Raw genomic sequence first — 16,750 nt, 5'->3', positions numbered from 1 at the left:
GACACAGCACGCTATTTTGAACAGTCAAACAAAACTTAATTTTTTTCAGTCTTGTTGTATTTGAAGCCACAGGAATGAATGTATCATTTTCAAGTGATTCTGCATGGCACTAATGTCATGCCAATATTAAGAATATAGTTCTAAGGAACAATAGTTCAAAAGAAAATATAACTATGTCAGGGAAAATCTTGGTGTGCTGGAAGAGAGCCTCCATATTTTTTCTGCATGCATATATCATTTATAATAAAGGACTCTCCGTAAAATTAGACCAATATTCAGTAAAGTAGTTGGAGAGTGAACATAGTGTTTGTGAATTTTTTAAAAGTATTCTATTTAAGAGTCAGGTAGGGCCAGCTGCCTTCCTGAACTGTCAGCTTTCTTGCATCATCACAATGGATGCTAAAGTTTTAAAGTGAATACATCTAGAGGCCTTGGAAATATTTAAGTTAGAATGTCAGCATTATTCTGGTCCCCAGAGGTATCTTTAAAATGTGTTCCTTAGTGATTAGAAACATGTTCTGTAGTATATTTTCATACAGGACTTTGCATTAGATTGGATTAATTAGTTTTTTAAATTAATCTGCATATTAAAATATAGTCATAAAATAGAGGGGCTTGTCACTTATGCATTCAGAAAAAGTGGTACTATGTTTCAATAATTGGTAACTCTGAAATCATGAGCATTAACTTTTTGATCAGGTGAGCAAAACGTACTTACTAAATATACAGTAGATGCTTTATTAGTCATGCATACTAAGCTATTGTTTTTAATAATATACTGAAGCATGTCAAGGAAATTTGACATTTTAATGTAGCAGAACAATTTTGTGTATTTTGAGAGGTTATTAGATACTAGTTCTTGCTGAACTTAATTATAATGAAATTAAATAAAATAACTTCCTTCAAAATTTCACCAGAATTTTTTTTTTTTTTTTTTTTTTAAGTACACATTGCTGAAAAAGTGGGAAAGGTGGAGATTGTCCTGACGAAAAAAGATAATATTCCTTGGAGTAAACTGGGACAGCCACTCAACAGTCATAATTCATTTATCAAGTGCACAGACAGAGGTAAATAGTCTCATTTGTTATACAGGACAGTGCGTTTCTCTTCTCAACCATATTTGAGGCAAGGACCTTCCAAACCTATTTTACCAACTAGTCCAAAATAGGATTCTCAAGGAATGAGGGACAGATCTGTGTTGTCTCCCTTGCCTTTTATAGTCTAGCCTTCAGGCTAATGTAAAGAAATTTTCTGGTCGAGAGTATTACTCTGAGGAAATTCTGCGCCAAAAAATAAAAATTATGTGCACAATATTTTAAAATGCTGCAACATTCTGCAAATTTTATTTGTCAGTAAATAAATGTGGCTCTATCATGGCAGTGGAAGCACAGGTCACTGGCTGCATTGAGGTGAGAGATCACCCTGAAGCTCCCACCTCCCCGGTACAGGGACTCGGCAGCGAGGCTGCACCCGACTGTGACACAGCTCTGGAAACACCCTGGGGCTCTGCGCCAGGTGCACCAGGTGTGGGTGGGCTGGCTCAGCCCTGCAGGATCCATGTGTGGAGGGGCTTAGTGTGGGGAGATCCAGGCGTGGGGTGAGAGGTTTCTGTGTGGGGCAGTCTGGGTGCGGGTGGCTCAGGGAGCCCGGTATGCAGCATCCCCTTGGCAGCAGCCGGGGCTCCCCTGTTAAGCAGGGCCATCGAAAAGTCATCCTGACAAGCCCTACCCACCTACACCTGAACTCACGCGATGAGCCTCCCACATCCAGACCCCCCTCCTCACTGAGACCCAACCACCTTCACCTGGATCACCTGCAGAGTCCCATTGCCCCTGCACCTGGAACCCCACAACGAGCCCCTGTGCATCCAGATCTCCTGCTTCCCACTGTGATTCCCCTATCTCCTTTTCTTCCCCATTTCATCCCACTGTCCCATCCCTAAATCCCACATTCTCCTTCCCCTGCCCCATTCCACCCCCCTTCCTTCCCCACTGCCTCCTCCCTCCACTCCCCCTTACCCAGCCCCACCGCAGGCACTCTCTGTTGCACAGAAAACAGGAAAGCTCCCAGCACACAGAAGGGGAGCACGACTGGCACTAGGACCCAGGAAGTGGTGTTTAGCTACAGAGTCAGCAGAGCTGAGACGCAGCCTCCTTCAGTTGGGCAGCTTTGCACTTGCAGAAATGAAGGGGTGAGGGCAGTGGCTTGTAGCTCCGTGCCTCTGTTTGCGGGGGCAATCCCTCCCCCAAAATTGCACCTATGGTCGTTCCTCTCTGCCCCACCCCCGCGCAGCTTTCCTTTGCTTCCCTGCCGTTTTCTTCAGGGAAGCGCAGGTATTTTCTGTAGGCGTGCAGTCACATAGGATTCCCCCAGGAGTAGAGTATGTAGAAGCTCGGTTAGACAGAACTCAACTGAAAGGCCTCCTGTCCCAGGTCAGAATCCAAGACCTTTCTTATCTGCAGAAAGGACATGGGAGAGCCAGCAGATGACAGCTTGGACCATTCTGCCATTATTGGATCTCATTATAATATCTCTGCTTCATAGCAACTTGAGAATACCTAAGTGGACACTGACATCCCAGTAAAATAAGCAGTGCAGAAAACATTGCATTTGGGTGATGGATGACCTCTGGGCCTCTTGGTTGTAGTGGTAGCCTGATGGTAACTGTTGGCTAAGGAATGGATTTCTAAATGCCTTCAACTCAAACTGTGGTTACTACAGATACATCCTTTTGGGATAGTGAGATCATGCCGATAGACGCTGTGCCCAGGGAACTTGGTGTTTTGAGGATGGGGCTCAAATTGTCCCTTTTTCTTGAAATCTGTCTTGCCAATGCTTCAACTGTTTTGTGGTGTGCTGCATGCCCCTATTCAAAAGTGACTTGTTTTGAGATCATCTTGTTTCATTTGGCAGAAAAATGCTGGGTTAACATGAATTAAACAAAGGTAGATTAGTCTCTTTGAAGCCTCTTTGCCTCGTACATGTGGTGCTTTACGTTTTGATCCTTCCTATCCCAAAATTAAGAACCCTGGTGTCCTGGAATATTAATGTGGTCTGACAAAGCCAGTGGAAAGGTACTTTGGAGGCACTCGGTACCTCTGAGCTTATGTTTTTTATGTGAAAGCTCATTTTCCTGGTGGTAGTGAGTTCAGCTTCAGAATCTGGTGACTGTTCCTCCCTGAGATCAGATTTTATAAATGTAAGAGATGGTGCTCGGAGCAATAAAACTTGTCTCCATTTTTTAAGTGGAGATACGCCGATTATCCAAGTTATCCACTACCTGGAATATAACCTGAGTTGTAACCTATATTTTTAATATTTCTGAACTATACATTATTAAAATAAAATGGGATTTTAAAAAATGAAGAAATATCCTCACAGGCCATGGTCATTTCACAGATGGCCCTGTGAATAAAACCAGGGGAAGGGATAACTATAGGCTGGTTGCAGAGGTCCCAGTCTGAATCGGAACAATTGCAACAATTTTTGAAGACCTATTCCACAGATGTACCGAGGCACAAGTGTTTTTGACTCCCGCATGATGTATGTAAAGTCACACAGGGCACAAGTTATGATAAATGAAGGGTGGGGGGAGGAGAAGAGTAGCTCCCTTTTATGGACACCCGGCCAGCCAGTAGCTATAAAACCCTCTTAGTAGCTGCTCTCTAATTGCTCTACCTATAAAGGGTTAAAATGTCTCACTGCTATGCACAGGTAAAAGGAAGTGAGTGGGAACCTGGCCGAAAGAGCCAATGGGAAGGCTAGAACTTTTAAAAATTGAAACGACTCCCCTTTTGTCTGTCTGTTGTTCTGTTGTTGAGGCCGACAGGACAGAGCTATGCTGTAAGAGCTTGTGCCCAGTATGAAAAAAATCATCAGTATCATACCTAGAAACTACTCATTTAAAAACCCAGATATGTAAGTAGATCAGGAAATGTCTAGGAAGATGTGATTAGGTTTATTCCTTTTATTTCGTTATGGCTTGTGGATTCCTCTGTGCTAACCCCCAAAAGCTTTTGTTTGCTTGTAACCTTTAAGCTGGACCTCAAGAAAGCTATTCTTGATGCTTAATCCTTGTAGTTTTTTTTTTTTAAACCTAGCAATAGCTTAAGTTCCTAGATGTATTTTCTTACTTTTTTTATTAATAAAATTTACCTTTTTTAAGAACTGAATTGGATTTTTGTCTCTTAAGAGGCTAGTGCACATGTTGTTTAATTAGCTGGTGGCAACAGTTGATTTCTTTTCTTTTTTTTCCTCTTTCTCCTCTCTTCCCTGAAGATGGGGTGAAAGAGCTTGAGGGTGCCCCACAGGAAGGAATTCCCAAGTGTGCCTTCCTGGGTTCTCAAAAGGGTTCTGCACTTGGGTGGTGGTAGCATCTACCCATCCGAGGTCAGAGAGAAGCTGTAACCGTGGGAGTTTAATACGGGCCTGGAGTGGCCAGTATTAATTTTTTGAATCCTTGCGAGCCCCCACCTTCTGCACTCGAAGTTCCAGAGTGGGGAATTAGCTCTGACACAAGTGTTCCAGGTAGTTTAGTTAATCAGAGCTGTCTCCACTTTAAAATTGATTTTTTTTTTTCTGTGAGGAGTGTTCTGGTTATTCTGTGGCTTTAAATTGCATTGATTTGGAAGAAGCATGCTGTCTATGGGTTTCCCCATTTCTATGGTTGGAAGAAAGGAAAGAGAGAATATTGAAAACAATTTTAGGAGTCTCAGACTAAAAGCTTCTAAACACCTCTGATATAGTTTGCAGAAAAACCTTCAAGATCCAACCCCCTGACTCTCATAATCCTAAAATTTGAGCCCTTAAAAGAAAAACTTTTGAGTTTTTCTTCCCTTGACTTAGTCCTAAATAGCCCTTTCAATCTACCTACATGGTGGTAGTAAGTAATGTCTCTTACTCTGAAATGCCCTGCTTTTGCTACTACCTCTAAATGAGCAAACTATGACATGGTTAAAATAACAATGTTGGAAACTGGTACTTCCTTACAGTGTAAGGAATTCTGTTCACTCTCCCTGTCTTTGAGTGTAAAATTATCTGTGGGGATGCACAACCATTTTTCTGAGAGAAACAAATTTCCTAGAGAATTGTTGTTTGTACACATCTGAATAATCTAGTCCAGTGGTTCCCAAACCTCTTCCGTCGCTTGTGCAGGGTAAGCCCCTGGCGGGCCAGGCCGGTTTGTTTACCTGCCGCGTCCGCAGGTTCGGCCGATCACAGCTCCCAGTGGCCGCCATTCGCTGCTCCAGGCCAATGGGAGCTGCTGGAAGTGGCACGGGCCAAGGGACGTACTGGCTGCCGCTTCCAGCAGCTCCCATTGGCCTTGAGCAGCGAACCGCGGCCACTGGGAGCCGCGATCGGCCGAACCTGCGGATGTGGCAGGTAAACAAACAGGCCCGGCCCGCCAGGGACTTACCCTGCACAAGCGGCGGAACAAGTTTGGGAACCACTGATCTAGACTTTCAAATTAATTAGTGATCAAGTATATAGACAGTAACGAGCAAACTTTGTGTAAGAGGTTCAGTAGTTCTTTGATGAGAAGATCTGATAAATGAAGTTAAAGTTTATTCAAGACAGATTATGCCTAATTGGACGGTTCATAGAAATCCTTGATCAGAAGTGTAGTAAAAGAGAATCTCTGAATATGAGATACTATTCAATGTAGCCAGTTATATTAATAATACATCTTTTGATTTAATGGGGCTATAAAAAAAAAATCCTTATGTACTAATAGAAATCTTTAGGTAAAGAGATGGCTTCTTTGATCAGAAACATGGAGCCAAGAGGCTTGACCCCTAATTATGCAAAAACGTACGCATATGCTTAAAGTTATGCACAAAGTTATACACTATAAGGTGGGTTGTCTGGTCTGCAAGGCCACTTTGCGGCATACAACCATCTTTCTCTTCCCACATATTAGTGGTGTGGGAAATGTCTGCGAGGGGAGTGGGCATGGCCCTTGTGCATCTTTAACTTGCAGTGGAGCCAAGAGGGAAAGGTTTAGGGATCCTCAGCTGGCTCCCTTCAGCACCCCTCTCCCCCAAATCTCTGCTCCCTCTGATAATACTCTCTTCTCTTTTTGAAAAATTACTTAATTCAGATTTTAAACAATGTAAGTTTCTTTTCAGATATAACTGTAGGGATAAAAAAAAATCTATGGACAGATTGGGGAACAGTCATGCTGTCTTGAAATATATTTCATATTTGATTTTATTCAAAATTGGCCATATGTATTTTGATGACATTACTGGTGTGTTCCAGTGCAAGGGACCATATTGCTTCAAATGTTTCCATACTATCATATAACTTGAATGAGAGATCCTGTTTTTGGATGCAAGGTTACTCAGTTAGGTAATGGTCTCTAAGCATTGGTAGTGGGGTTTCCATTTATGCTGTCTCATTTTTTACAACTATTTATTGTCTTGCTGTTTGTTTCCTGTTGATTACATCATGTAGTGAAGAGACATTTTCTTTAATAAAAATTGCTTTGGGTTTCATGGATAATTTTTCTAGTGCCATATAAATTCTGACTTACATTGCCACATAATATGAAAGCATTTTCTTGCTTTTGGCTTGTTTCTGTAACATTTACTCGTTTGAATTTTTAAGCAAGCTTCTGTTACGCTTTCAGGGTCTTTCTATGTACTATTTATTTTGTTTTAACTGTAGTGGGAATTGAGATTTGAGACCCTTGTTTGCACTTGTCTGATTTTTTTTCTAGTGGCTATTTACTTGTATGTATATTCATTTTAAATACCTATCTATAAAAAGGGGAACAAGGACAACCCAGGGTATTAGAGACCAGTCAGCTTAACTTCAGCATGTGGAAAGATAATGGAGCAAGTAATCAAGCAATCGGTTTGTTAGCACCTATTAGGTAATAAGTAACAGTCCACATGGCTTTGTCAAGAAAAAAAAGTCAAACCAGCATAATATCCTTCTTTTTAAAGTAACAAGCCTTGTGGATAGGGGGAAGTAGAAAATGTGATATATTTCTTTACTTTAGAGTAAGGCTTTTTATACTGGCTCACGTGATCTTCTCATAAATAAACTAGCCTATATGAACTTATAATAAGGTAGATGAACAATTGGTTGGAAAACCATACTCAGAAAGTAGTTATCAATGGTTCTTCTTTGAGTGATGTCCATATAGGTACTCCATTGTAGGTGCGGCAGCACACCCTGCGTCTGGGATTGGAGATCTTCATCAGTAGTGCCCGTCGAAACACACATGCGCACCTCCCCCCTTCTTGCTGTGAGTGGGACGTATATACAGCACTGTGCAGTCTGACCACCAGTTGCTTCTCTACTGCCTTTGGTCTGGGACAGAATCCACAGCAGAGCCTGCTTCTCCCTTTGCCTCCTTTGATAGTGCCTTACCTGTTAGTTTTAGTGTAGTTTTATACTTTCTTCTTCTTTCCCTGTCTGCAAAAAAATGTTTTTTTGTTTGTTTTGTTTTGTTTTCGCTTTGCCTTAATTATTACTTCATAGTTTAGGTTTTTCTTTCCCCATTTCCCGCCCTTCCCGACCCTTATGCCCAGAACTCCTGAGTTTAAGAGGTGCATCTCTTGCTTGGTCACTTTCCTGGTAGCAGACAGTCAACTGCAGTGTATTCGCTGTCTGGGAGAGGGACATGTCCCACAAAAGTTTTCCCACTGCCACGACTTGACAGCCAGGGCCAGAAAAGACCAAAACATTTGGTTATGACTTCTCCTCATGAAGAAATCACTGCAACCAGCAGTGGACCCGGCCTGGATTCTCCCCCTGTGTAGCTTTCACACCCTGTGGATGTCCTCCACAGATGCTCATTCCCCACGTCTCTCTTAGAGAAACTCATCTCTTTCTCGCTCTGATGAGAAGAAACAGGTCTCTCCTCACTCTCTGAGGCATAGCCTGCCACAACACCATTCCCTGCGAGGTCAGTTGCCTCAACATCCATGGACAGAGGACATAGCTCCAGGATGTCCGAATATCTCTGGTACTGGAATGAAACAATGGTCTAAAGACCCTCATTGGGCAGATTTACAGCCCTCTGCACCGTCTCTTGGCTCTGGAGACCAAGACAAACCAACTTTGGGAGCTACGGCACTGACAAAACTGCCAGCACCTACGTCTCTTTCGGCATCAACCAGGACCTCAGCACCCACGAAGCCATCGGCATTGAACAAGTCCTCCACATCAAGCAAGTCCTTTGCACTGAGCAAGACTTCAGCTCCACCTGTTGGCTGCTCATGAGAATGTATCTCTCCCTTGGCACTGAGTCATGCACTGGTGCCGATGATGCGCCTTCCTCCTCCCCAGGAATTCAGATACCCTAAAGACCTACTTGTATCTGACATCCCTGAGTCATCATTGCTCAGACACAACTTCTCCCCACTTCCACCCTTCTCTCCAGACACATGACATTCTTCCCTTTCTCCTTCGAGGACGGCACCTCCCTTTCCCAGTGATGAGGATGAGAAGAGGAGTGCTTCATCATGTCTTTTTACTCAAGACAGGCGCAAGCAACTTCCTCTGCGTGTCCTCACTATTCATAGTCCATACCTGGACCAGAGCCCTGGCATGGACAACTGTGGATGCAACCCCACATTCCACTCCCTCCACGTTGGCCATACTGGGACTCCTGGGTCATGTACAAGGCACAGTTCAGGAAGCCTCTTGTGGAGCAAAGCTGGAAACCTACATCTTTGCCTTCTCCATCAGTTTTTTGACCACCAGAGACTGAGCCTCCCCCAGTAACAGACGAAGATAAAGAACAGGAAGAGGAAGATCCACCAACACTATTTCTCCTCCTTTCCCCCTGATAACCTTATCATGACTCCACCTTCTACTTCTGCTGACGACTTCAAACTTCATCTGGATTCCTTTGGAGAAAGTGAAAGATCAGCAACATAAATTACTTGATATCCTGCACACATCTTCCTCATCCAAAATAGTCCTACCTATTAACAAGGCCCCTGCTAAAGTGCTCTGGCAGACCCCAGCATCTATCCCTCCCACCTGAAAATGGGCAGGCAAAAAAATATTATGTTCCTGCAAAAGATATGGAATTTTTTTCTCTCATTCCACTACAAATTCCTTAGTAGTTAATACGGTGCAAGAAAAAGGACACCAATATCGATCCACCCATCAGGACAGAGACTGAAAATTATTAGATTTATTTGGACGCAAGACTTATTCATCCTCCATGCTACAATTTTGCATCTCTGATTACGAGGCTCTCATGGCTAAGTACAACTACCTCAACTACTCTAAAATAGAGGAACTCTGCCAAGATCTTCCTGATGCCTTGAAAGAACAATTCCATGCACTCATATCTGAGGGACACCTTTTGGCCCATACAGCCTTAGAAGTCTCTCTAGACTCTTGGATACTTCTGCCCATTCCATCGTGACTGCCATAGTCTGCACCTCTCTGGCCTTCCTAAGGAGGTACAAACTAGTATGGAGGGACCTACCCTTTGAGGACCTCAAATTATTCACGGAGCATATGAATGATTCACTACACTCCCTTAAAGACTCCTGAGCTACTCTCCGCTCTCTCAGTATTTACACATCAGTGCCAAAGAGACGCCTGCAGAAATACCAACTTCCCCCATGATCACAACCATTGCAGTACACTCCCAGTGGCACTATGACATTCAGTGCTGGTGACAAAAGCCCCCTACCAAATGCAGACAGGTAACTCCTCAATGGGCTACTTCTCACACACCTCTAGCCAGACAACAATTTTGAAGGTGTGGTCAAGATACCTTTCCCTGTTTCAGTCACACCAACTATCTTGACGTCCCACCCGTTTGGCAACTGATTAGCTCTGCTTTTTCCATCATGGAGGCTAAATACCTCGGACTGGTGGGTTCTAGAGATCATCAGGGAAGGATACTTCACCCCTTTCTGATCTATCCTGCCCCGCCACTATCCTTTCCTGTCCCTTTTTAGGGACCCATCTCACTACCCCATTCTATGAGAAGAAATAGATCATCTTCTGCAACTGGGAGTCATAGAACTGGGCCCTTCCCAACACATAGGGTTTCTACTCCCATTATTTTCTGATCCAGAAGAAATCTGACAAGTGGCGACCAATCCTGGACCTTCAAAACCTAAACAAGTTAATCAAACTGCAATGCTTCAAGATGGTTACTTTCTCTACCATTATCCCAGCACTAGAACAGGGAGACTGGTTCTCGGCCATCGATGTGTCCACGATGCAGATTTCCATATCACAATACATCTGCCCACGGATAGTTTCTTCAGTTCACCATGAGCACTGACCACTATCAGTACAAAGTACTGCCTTTCAGACTGTCAGCGGCCCCTCATGTATTTTCCAAGGTCCTTGCAGTAGTTGCTGCCTACCTACACAAACAGGGTGTTGTCATCTTTCCACACTTAGACGACCATCTCCTCAAGTCTCCATCTGCAACAGACGCTCTTCATTCCATCCGTATGACGATGGACCTTTTCACGAATCTTGGCCTTTGTGTGAACTTGGAGAAATCTACTTTAATGGTGGTACAATACCTGGAGTTCGTTGGGGTGCAGTTGGATGCCATAGAAGCCAGAGCCTTCCTTCCAGCTCACAGATATTCAACCATATTCGATCTTGTATACATGGTATGAGCCTGCCCCCAGATCTCTGCCAGGATATATCTCCAGCTACTCGGCCATATGGCATCAGCCACGTATGTGGTAAAGTACACACGGTTACGCATGTGATATCTTCAGGCATGGCTATGTACAATATACATACCTCACAGACACAGCCTGCACAAATTCTTATCCTTGCCAAGGAGGGCTAAGGACTCCCTACTTGGTGGACACAGCCCAAGAACATCTGTGTCGGGGTTCCTTTCCTTCAACCGGTGCTGATCATGATTCTAATAACTGATGCCTCCTTAATCAGTCGGGGAAATGCACCTTCACACTCATACAGTGCAGGGCAGATAGTTCTTAACCGAATATACCCTACACATCAACCTCCTAGAGCTATGAGCGGTCGGAATGCCTGCCGACATTTCTTACCACTTATTACACGTTGCACCATCAGAGTTGTGATGGACAATGTTGCCTGCCTGTTTTATATCCACAGGCAAGGCAGAGTAAGGTCCCACTCTTCATGCTTGGAGGCATTGAAATTATGGAACTGGTGTATCCATCACATCATCACCAACTTGGTCACATACCTCCCTGGAAACCAAAACACTGCGGACTCATTGAGCAGGAGATTATCCCACAAGCACGAGTGGGAACTGGATACACGAATCTGTCAGCTCAGCTTCAACTGCTGGGGATTCCCCACTATAGAGCTTTTTGCCACATCGCAAAATTCTCAGTTTTGCTCAAGGGCAGGACTGGGACACAGATCTCTGGGAGACGCATGCCTCATCTCATGGGATGCGCTACTGCTCTATGCCTTCTGTTTTGAGTACTCTACAAGATACAGGGGGACCAAGCCCATGTCATCCTTATAACTCCAACATGGTCACAACTGATCTGGTATACTTACCTCCTTCACATGCCAACCGATCTCTCTCCATCCAACTCCATGAGTCCTTTCACAGGATGCAAGTCATATCCTCCACCCCAATCCACAACTTCTTCACCTGAAACATGGCTCCTCCATGGTTCCGGGATTCGGAAATAACCTCTTTGGAAGCAGATAGACAGATACTCTTGAATAGCAGTTGCAACATGACTAGACACATTGTACCTCCACCAATGGGTTAGATTCCAGTGCTGGTGCTCCTCCCATCAGGTGAACGCAATAAGCTCTCCACTGCCACTTATCCTGGACTATATTTTACACCTTAAACAATCAGGATTATATATGAGCTTCATTCGTGTGCATTTGGCAGCCCTCACAACTTTCCACTACCACATAGATGCCCACTCCATCTTCAAACACCAACTCATGAAACATTTCCTGAAGGGCCTCCAAAATCTTTACTCTCACATACAGGATCCAGCCCCGGCCTGGGACCCTGGCCTCATCCTACGCTCTCTTACTAGACCTCTGTTCGAACCAATGGCAACATGCTCCTACATTCACTTATAGATGAAAATGGCATTCCTTGTCGCTATCACGTCTGCCCAACAGGTCGGCGAAATTGGTGCCCTTATGGCATATCCTCTGTACACACTTTTTCAGAAAGACAAAGTTATGCTACATCCACATCCCAAATTTTTACCCAAGGTACCATCCTCTTTCCATATGAGTCAACCTATCCACCTTTCTTGCTCTTTTCCGAAGCCTCATGGCAACCAACAGGAGGCAGCACTGCACACCCTGGACGACAGATGCGTGTTAGCTTTCTACCTGGACAGAAATAAACCTTTCTGAAAATTGCCACATTTATTTCCTTCAACTGCCAAAAGATACAAGCGCGCAGCCATCTCTAAAGCAACGCATTTCCAAGTGGATCACGCAGTGTATACATCTGTCCTGCCAACTACACATTTGACAACCTCCTACTGGAATTAAAGCACATTCCACCTGCTCACTCTCCACCTCCATTGCTTTGCTTTTCTCAATAATGTCCCTGTTGTCGACATTTGCAAAGCAGCCACATAGATATCAGCAGACACCTTTGCCCGTCACTGCACCATTACTCGTGACGGCGCAGCAGATACTGTTCTAGGACATACTGTCCTATCATCTGCAGTAAATGCTGCTCCAAAGCCCCAGCCTTCCAGTGAGGGGCACTGCTTTCTAGTCACCTACAGTGGAGCACCCATTGGGATGTCACTTGAAGAAAAGGTTACTTGCCCTGTGCAGTAATTGAGGTTCTTCAAGATGTGTGTCCCTCTGGGTGCTCCACTACCCACTGTCCTCCCTTCTGCTTTGGAACTACAACAGAGAGAGAACTGGGGGACAGTTGGACGCTTATATACGTCCCGTTCACAGCCCTAGAGGGGGGAGGTGCACATGTGCGTTCCGACGGGCACTGCTGATGAAGATCTCTGATACCAGGTGCATATCTTTGTTTGCCAAACATTGTCTCCAGCCTTAGCTATCATTTTGCAAAAAACATTTTTATTTAAATGGAAGAATGAATAGGTTTCCCTGGGGCTCACCCATCACTGACTAGATAGTTTGAGAATGAAGCAATGGAAAAATGGTTCTTCTTAATTTAAGGAATTGACTTGTTTGCTGTACATTTTAGCTGACTTTCTGATTGAAATAGTATGGTATTTATTTTGGTGCAGTCGTTATGGTCTTCTGTATGGAAATCTAAACAAGTCTGTGACTAGATTTCAACCTTGCTGCAGAATTTTTTCTTCTTGTGTTGGTAAGACAGAGTCAAGTTAAATAGTTATAGTAGTCTAGGCATTATGACAGGTAAACTTCTAAAGGGAACCAATTTACAAAAAAATTATTTCAATATTTCCAAGAAAAAATACGTCAGGTATACCTCAGGACTGATTGATACAGAGAAATGCTTCAAGAGAAATCCTTTGAGATTTTAAGACATTTATTCTACCAGGCTCATTCTTCTTTTTTTTTTTTTTTTTTTTTAAGACCAAGTGCTAGAGATTTTCTTAAGAAATAGTTATTTATAGGTGGTGACAGTGCCCTCTCTTTTGTTAGTTTTTGTTCTATGTTGCAATGTAGGTAATATTTGAAGTCAAATGTTGTATGGAAGGTATGTATCAGCAATTAGACGATACTTTAAAGAGAATCAATTGAATAATTTAATTGATTTTAATCTTCACTGTAGTTAGACACAGGGCCGCCCAGAGAATTCAGGGGGCCTAGGGCAAAGCGGGAGAGCAGACATACTCACTGGGCAGCGCTCCGAGTAGTCGTCGGCAGGTTCTTCAGTCGCTCCATGTCTTTGGCAGCACTGAAGGACCCGTCGCCGAAATGCTGCCGAAGACCCAGAGCGACTGAAGGGCCCCCGCCACCGAAATGCCGCTGAAGACCCGGACCACCACCGGGTAAGTAAAAAGGCACCTCTAGCCAGGGAAGGGATTCTCGGCCAGGGCTCGCAGGGCCCAGGGCAAATTGCCCCACTTGCCTCCCCCCTCTGGGCGGCCCTGGTTAGGCATATCTCTCCATTAAAGCGTAAACAAAAAACTGAGATTCATGTTACTGACATTCTGTTAAACATATATTTGTAGAATAAAGGCAGCATGTACCCACTGAAATACACTTAGTACAGTGGTAGAACATAGCAACTATTCTATTCTTCCAGTCATTGAGACGTGATTTTCTTGTAGGTGGTTTTCTGGAAAGTGCGTGGTATGGAAATCCACCCATCAGGAGATAGGTTGAGATCATCACAACATATTCATACTGCTGTGCCAGGTGGGAATCGAACCCAGGCCCCAGAGGTGACAGGCAAGCACTTCAGCACTATGCTACCAACACCTGCTGTATATAAGAGACTCTTTAAAGAAACACTATTAGGCAAAAATCATATTTAGTAAAATATTTGTTACTTATTACTTAAATGAATTCATATTAAACCATTTAAATAACTTTTAATCTTTAATGCTTTTTGTTTACTGTTTGTACTTCATTCAGTTTGGACAATGACATTAGATTTTCTAACTTCATTTCCTGGTTCCCATACACTAGCACGGTGACGCAGCTTTTGTAGAAAATGCCGCAAAAAGCATTTAATTTAGTTTTTTTAAAAGTATGAAACATTATGGCTGATCACCATTTCAAAACTGAATGTAAATTCATCTAGGGTCCCTTTTAAAAAGATTCATTGCTGAGAATAGGCTGAGAAAATATTGCATGTGTGTTCCTGGGCAGCTGGGGCATTGCTTTTCTCCCCCCCCCCTTTTTTTTTTATTCCTGTTGACCACAACAATTAAAGTGACAACACTGTGTAGACAGTGTAGTTGTAGTAATGTCAGTCCCAGGATATTAGAGAGACAAGATGGGTGAGGTAATATCTCTTATTATTGGTTAAAGAGAAGTTGGTCCAAGATATTACCTCATCCACCTTGTTTCTCTAATACTGTGTGTGTCTGTGTTGAATTCTGAATTAATTGGGTTACAATCACAATTATGTCATCACCTCAGAAAGTATGCAGTAGTTAACTCAATAGAAAAATCAAATAGTATTTTATGAAATGTGGATTTTGTGTGGGGGGTAGCTTAGACAGGGTGATATGATATAAAAATCCTTGTTTTCTGATGCAGAGTAGAATATTTGTTTTTATACAGTAGGGGAAAAAATAAGGCTTCACAAAGCATCTAGCACGACAAGTTAGGAAATCATTGTAAAGTGACTATGTAAATAAAGGTTATAGCCAGATCCAACCTGGAAAAGCTGACACACTGGCTAGGATTTTCTGACTAATTTTTATCGAGAGAAAATTTTAGCCACAACATGGAGATTTTCTTCTCTTTTTTCCTCCCTTCCTTCCCTATCTCCCCACTCTCTCAAAAGTGCACATAATCTTTCTTTCACCTGACCAGCCACATCAAGAACTTATCTTGGTTTAATATCTTAGTCAAAGACTGAGAAGAAACCTGTTAGCCAGTTATCGCCCCCAATTCTTTATTACTTTCATTATTTGTTTTTTAAACACAATCTTTCAGGACCTGAACAAACATTTTATATTGTCATACTAAACATGCTCTTGGCTTTCTCTCTTCTTCCCACATTTTGTCTTCTCTACTACCCCGAAATGCAGTTAAGTATGTATAAGGCTTGGTCTTGAGGAAATTCACTTGTATCCACCTTTGCTCCTTTTTGCACCTCTCTTCAGAAAAGAAATCCTTTCTAGGTATTCCACATGTTTCCTGGAGTTGCAGTCTGCTACAAAGTCTCCCTCCCACATACAAACAAATTGAACTGATGTGACAAAGAATGTGAGGAGAACAGGGTTTTTTTAATTGGTTTTACACCAATGCTAAAAGTCTGGGTAACAAACCAGAACAATCAGAAATTCTCATTGATGAGAAGAAATTTGTTATAATTGGCATTACTGAAACCTGTTGAGACTGTTGGAATGTTAAAATAACTGGTTATAACCTGTTTGGAAGGATACAATAGAGAAAAGAGGTGGGAAGGGATGGATGGTGGAACTGAATATTAAACATACCACCTGTTTTGTGTTATTAATAACTCAGAATCACAGGATCTTGAATGCATATGGATCATTGTGCTACCTAATAAAGCACAGAAGCGGGTACTGTTAAAAATTTGTTCCTTATTTCTAGTAAGGGTATTTAACCATTAGAACAACTTACCAGTGGTTGTGGTGGATTCTCCATCCATGGCAATCTTTAAATCAAAATTGGATGTTTTTCTAAGAGAGAGATGCTGTAGTTCAACCAAGAATTAATTCAGGAAAGTCCCATGGCCTGTGTTGTGCAGGTCAGATTAGATGATCGCAAGGGTTCCTTCTGGTTTTATAATCTGTTAATCAAATGGGAAATAGAAAGCAACCAATATAAATTGGAAGTTATGAAGTATAGAAAACTGATAAAGGAAGCTAAAGACATCACAGAAAAATCCTTGTCTGACAGGGCTAAAGACAATAAGGAGATAAGAATATAAGGAACAAAAGAAATCCCAGTGATGATATAAACCCATTAGTTAGATGGAGATGATAAAACAGTTAATGCAGAAATGTTCAATATATTTCTGTTTTGTATTTGGAAAGAAGGATGATATTTTTGAATCTTCTAAGGAAGATTAAGTACTTTTCAGTCCATTAGTAACCAAGGAAGATGTTAAACACCATCTACAAGAGATGAACATTTTAAAATTAGCAGGTCTGGATTA

At 42.6% G+C, this 16,750-nt stretch overlaps 1 protein-coding gene across 4 annotated transcripts in view; it reads left to right on the top strand.

Annotated features, from left to right (window-relative positions):
* The window catches only part of LOC117875136 (cytochrome b5 reductase 4), a 77,803-nt gene that overhangs the window by 33,184 nt on the left and 27,869 nt on the right, over window positions 1-16,750 (top strand). For 3 of the 4 annotated variants that reach the window (XM_034766108.1, XM_034766106.1, XM_034766109.1), the window contains one exon: window positions 945-1,067. The exons of the other annotated variant lie outside the window; for it this stretch is intronic. In XM_034766108.1, coding sequence (XP_034621999.1) covers window positions 945-1,067 — 123 coding nt within the window. The remainder of the gene's footprint in view (window positions 1-944; window positions 1,068-16,750) is intronic. 4 annotated transcript variants of the gene reach the window in all.

The sequence above is a fragment of the Trachemys scripta genome, chromosome 3 (assembly GCF_013100865.1).
Source record: "Trachemys scripta elegans isolate TJP31775 chromosome 3, CAS_Tse_1.0, whole genome shotgun sequence".
NCBI classification, from domain to species: Eukaryota; Metazoa; Chordata; order Testudines; family Emydidae; genus Trachemys; species Trachemys scripta.
This window is presented reverse-complemented; position numbering and strand designations above follow the sequence as displayed.